The sequence below is a fragment of the Magallana gigas genome, chromosome 5 (genome assembly GCF_963853765.1).
Source record: "Magallana gigas chromosome 5, xbMagGiga1.1, whole genome shotgun sequence".
Lineage (NCBI taxonomy): Eukaryota > Metazoa > Mollusca > Bivalvia > Ostreida > Ostreidae > Magallana > Magallana gigas.
Window position 1 is genome coordinate 53,563,819 of NC_088857.1, and position 4,712 is coordinate 53,568,530.

General features: G+C 39.7%; 2 protein-coding genes across 2 annotated transcripts; both read right to left on the reverse strand.

Annotated features, from left to right (window-relative positions):
- Positions 1-259: 259 nt before the first annotated feature.
- LOC136275645 (uncharacterized) lies at positions 260-905 on the reverse strand. The gene is made up of 2 exons (XM_066085275.1): positions 766-905; positions 260-575 (listed from the first exon to the last, which is right to left on the reverse strand). The coding sequence occupies exons 1-2, from the start codon at positions 903-905 to the stop codon at positions 260-262; spliced, it is 456 nt and encodes a 151-aa protein (XP_065941347.1).
- Positions 906-1,789: 884 nt separating this feature from the next.
- LOC117680704 (craniofacial development protein 2-like) lies at positions 1,790-3,933 on the reverse strand. The gene is made up of 2 exons (XM_066085276.1): positions 2,497-3,933; positions 1,790-1,906 (listed from the first exon to the last, which is right to left on the reverse strand). Exons 1-2 carry the CDS (start codon positions 3,931-3,933, stop codon positions 1,790-1,792), a joined length of 1,554 nt encoding a protein of 517 aa, XP_065941348.1.
- Between the last annotated feature and the right edge of the window lie 779 nt (positions 3,934-4,712).

Sequence of the window (4,712 nt, forward strand, 5' to 3'; positions counted from 1 at the left end):
TCAAAAATGAAAAATTAACAGATCATTCATTTATTCATCAAATCCTCGTGCATTTGCTTCATACCTTTTTCATCACGTAAACAGTGCATGTAGTTTTGCATCTATACTACTATATTAAAATAATACTCGAATTTTTGGTCTTTAATACCGATAAATCGGAAGAATACTCTCTTTTGTTTTATATATTCTAAACGTCATTGGTATTCGAAGATTACCAATTTGTTTTTATTTTTTCCCAGTTCACTTACTTCACTTATTGTTAGCTCCTTGGGGAGCATAGGGCCGCAACCACTCCTCGCCAGCGGACTCTGTTTTGGGCGACTTTCTTTAACTGGGCCCAGGTGAATCCTGCCTCTTTTGTCTCTGACTCTACTGATCTTCCCCAGGTTTGCCTAGGTCTCCCCACCTTCCTCTTTCCCTGTGGGTTCCAATCCAGTGCCTGTCTTGTGTTGTTTTCTGGGGATTTACGTAGAGTGTGGCCTATACATCCCCATTTCCTCCTCTTTATTTCAATGTGGATGGGATCTTGTTTGGTCTTTTCCCATAGGCTTGCGTTTGATATGGTGTCTGGCCATCTGATGTTAAGAATATGGCGGAGACATTTGTTGACAAAAGACTGGACTTTTATTGATCGTTTTCGTTACCTTCCAGGTCTCCGAGCTATGCAACAGGACTGATTTTACATTTGTATTAAAGATTCTTGTGTTGGTGTTGATGGAGAGTGCTTTTGAATTCCAAATTTGACGTAGGGTGTTGAATGCATACCTTGCCTTGTTGGTACGACTTTTAACATCGCTGTCAGCGACCCCGTCCTTGCTGACAATGCTCCCAAGATATGTAAATTTGTCGGTTTCTCTGATGTTTTCTCCATTTAATTGGATTGGTGTATTCTGTTTGTTGTTCATTCTCATCACCTCTGTCTTTTTAATGTTATTTTTAGACCAGTCTTTTCTGCTTCTGCTGCAAGGCGTGACAATTTCTCCTGTACATGTTGTCGTTTGTGGGATAGCAGGTCAATGTCATCTGCAAAATCCAGGTCCTCGAGATGTTTGGTGAAGGTTCACTGGATTCCAGTCTTGTTGCCTTGCGTTGTTTTCTTCATGATCCAGTCAATTACAATTAAAAATATTGTTGGTGAAAGAATGCAGCCCTGCCTTACTCCTGTTTCTACTTTAAATGGATGTGTGAGTTTTCCATTGTGGATTATGTGACATGTGGCATCGTCGTAAAGGTTTCTAATGATGCTAATGAACTTCGGTGGTATTCCATAATGTTTCATTAGCGTCCAGATGGTTGACCTATCCACACTGTCAAAAGCTTTTTCAAAGTCCACAAATGTTGAATATAGCGAAGACTGCCACTCAATAGACTGCTCTATGATGATTCGAAGGGTGGCAATGTGGTCTGTGCATGATCTGTTCTGGCGAAACCCTGCTTGCTCTCGTCTTAGTTCCTTGTTCAATGCTTCTTTCATTCTTTCCAAGATAACTCTTGTTAAAACTTTGCTGACAATGGATAAAAGCATGATACCTCGCCAATTTCCACATTGCGACAGGTCACCTTTCTTTGGTAGTTTAACTAGGTATCCTGTTTTCCAAGCATCTAGAACTTTTTCTTCTTCCCATATCTTTTGTAGTAGAGGTTGTAACATCTCTGCAGACTTTGTTGGGGTAGATTTAAGAGCCTCTAGGGGAATGCCATCTGGACCAGCTGCTTTTCCGTTTTTTTCAGTGTTTTAATTGCCTTGGTAATTTCTACTCTAGATGGGGGTCCAGTAATGATTTGAAGTTCATTCTTTATTGTTGGTATGCTTGCAGTACTGGGTGGTGGTGACCGATTTAGAACTTCCAACACTGTGCCGGATAATTATGCCAGTGCCAAGATGACATTTTTGCACCCGCTTAAGCTGCATATATCAAAAAATTCAAATATGCCATATGATAGACCATTGCTTAAAGAGTTAACAACCACCTTTGTTATCAGTGTATCGCACCTGTCAGGTAAGATATTTACCTTTCAAAAATAAATTCCTATAGGAAAATAATTTTTTCTATTGGAAAATAATTTTTCCCATAGGAAAATCAATATTCCTATAGGTAATTTGAAATTTCCTTTCGGAATACAAGAACTTCCTATAGGAATTTCAATTCCGATAGGATTTGATAAAATCCGATAGGAAAACTTAATATCCTATAGGAAAACTACATGTCTGAATCAAATTCCTACAGGAATTACCATTCTCCTATAGGAAATATAATTCCTACAGGACTTTTTAAAAATCCTATAGGATTGTCAATATTTCCTGTAGGAGAGTCAATTCTCCTATGGGAATTATCATTTTCCGATGGGATATTAATTTTTAAAGGTAAATATCTTACCTGTCAGGTGAAACACACTAAAAACAAAAGTGGTTTTATACTCTCTAGACAAAGGTCTATCATTTGGTATACATGGATTTTTCCTAAACTGCATCTTAAGCGGGTGCAAAAATGCCACCTTGGCACTGGCATAATAATCCGGCACAGTGTTTTCCTTGAAGTGCTCTACCCATCTAGCTCTTTGTCCTATATCACTACTGATAATCTTTCCCTGTTTGTCTCTCACTGGGGTGTTAGTGTTCACATTCTTTCCTGACAGCGTTCTGCTTATTTCATACAGCCTTTTCATGTTGTTCTGCCTGGCTGATGTCTCTGTCTCTTCAGTCATGTCATGGACAAACTGTCTCCTGTCTTTTCTAGCATTCTTTTTTACTTGTTTATTGGCTTTCCTATATTCTTTTTTCAGTCCCTTTTTTTGTTGAGCATCCTTACACTGGTTAATTTTCTGCTTCAACTCTTTCCTTATTTTAACTATTTCCCATGTTTCTGCTGTCATCCAATCTTTGTGCTCCCTCTTTCTCTTTCCTAAAACTTCACTGCATGCAGTTTTCCAGGTGTCTTGGAGCTTAACCAAATGGTCTTCTATAGTTGTTACTGTCAATCCCTCTAGCGCATCGAACTTGTTGCTTATTGCGATGTTAAACTCGTCACTTTTTTCTTTGATTTTAAGAAGGTGGACATTAAATTTGTAGTGAAGTGTTTTTGATTTATCTTTAAATGCTCTGAGTTTCATTCTAAGCCTAGCTGTAACAAGTTGGTGATCTGAGGCTGCATCTGCTCCTCGTCTTGTCCTAACATCTAGCAAACTTCTCCATTTTCGCATGATGGTAATATGGTCTATTTGATTTTCTGTCTTTCCATCTGGAGAAGACCAGGTTGTTTTATGTATCCTCTTGTGTGGAAAGATGGTGCCTCCTATGACAAGGTCATTGAAATTGCAGAAGTCTGTAAAAAGTTCTCCATTTTCATTAATGTTACCAATGCTGTGCTTTCCCATGATGAGTTCTTTGTTCGTGTTGTCCTCTCCAACCTTGGCATTCAGATCTCCCATCACAACTTTTATATCTCTGCGAGGTGCATGGTCCATGTGGTCTATCATTGACTGTAATGCAGCGTAAAATTCGTCCTTCTCCTGCTCCTCTGATGCATTTATTGGGGCATAACACTGAATGATTGTGATCTTCCTTCCCTTTGAGTTGAACCTGTCTGACATGAGTCTTGGCGACACTGGTTCCCATGCAATCTTCTCTTTTGTTGCTTCTGGTGACAACATAAGGGCAACCCCTTGAGTGTGTGCATGATCCTGGTCCTCATGTCCAGAGTATATGATGGTTTCTCCTGATTCTAAGCGAACTTGTCCTCTTTCATTCCATCTAACTTCGCTTAGGCCAAGTACCTTGATGTTGTACCTTGTCATTTCCTTTGCTACTTGGGCAGCTTTTCCGACCTCGTATAGGGTTCTGATGTTCCAGGTCCCTATCCTGGTGTTGGCCTTAATCGACAGAAGATTTGTCGGTGCACTGACTCTCTGATGGCTTTCACCTGCACACGTCATGAGCTCATCTTGCAAGCCATCTTCCGGATCTAGGTCTCGCTCTTGATGTGGTGTTGTTGCGGTTTCTGTAGCACTCTGGTTTTTTTATGAGGTGGAGTTGCTAACCCCACGCCCAACCCCCTGGACCCGGAGGGCCGGTGGTTTTCTGTTAGGGTTTTCCTTTCCTTAGTCATTGGTTCCGGTTATTTAAAGGCGCCGGAGGCTCGCCTTTCGCCACTGTCACTCAGCTGCCGAGGCATTCCCAGGGTCACTATGGCGAGGAGGTGTGACATGTGACTTGCTGACGGAACCTATTTGAGACGGTGGTCATTGACTCAAGGTTTTAGTGATGGCACTTAGTGACACTTAGTGACATCCCTCGAGACCCATACCAGCATTTGACCCCTATTTTCTCAGTTAAGCTTCGCTTATAATAATCAACAAAAATTCCTCAAAACATCCCGGAAATCATCTGTATTTTTTGCATTTTACAATACTTTCACGCTAACGGGATCTTTAGTTCATGTTTCCACAATATCATAACTCAGAACAGAATACAAATACGGGTAAATTTTCATTGGAAATTTGCTTTATATTCTGTTCATATATATTAATAATTTCTTATGAGAGAAAGTATAAAATAACAAATATACATTTCAAATAAGTACTTACTTTTGTCTTCGTGATGACAAAAAGTATTTGATTACATGCAAAAAAATTCACATTATATTTCTAAGGAGAGTGAAGATAGAATATGTTTTATCGTAAAAATGAATAATGTCCTACAGACCCAGCTTTAC

Excerpts from the sequence above, each read along its gene's own strand:
- LOC136275645 (XM_066085275.1), bottom strand. The coding sequence starts at position 905 with ATGAACAACAAACAGAATACACCAATCCAATTAAATGGAGAAAACATC. Across the intron at positions 576-765 it reads AGTCGTACCAACAAGGCAAG|ATGGCCAGACACCATATCAA; the intron begins GTATGCATTCAA and ends TCTTAACATCAG.
- LOC117680704 (XM_066085276.1), bottom strand. The coding sequence starts at position 3,933 with ATGACGTGTGCAGGTGAAAGCCATCAGAGAGTCAGTGCACCGACAAAT. Across the intron at positions 1,907-2,496 it reads ATTATTATGCCAGTGCCAAG|CTTAAGCGGGTGCAAAAATG; the intron begins GTGGCATTTTTG and ends TGATATATGCAG.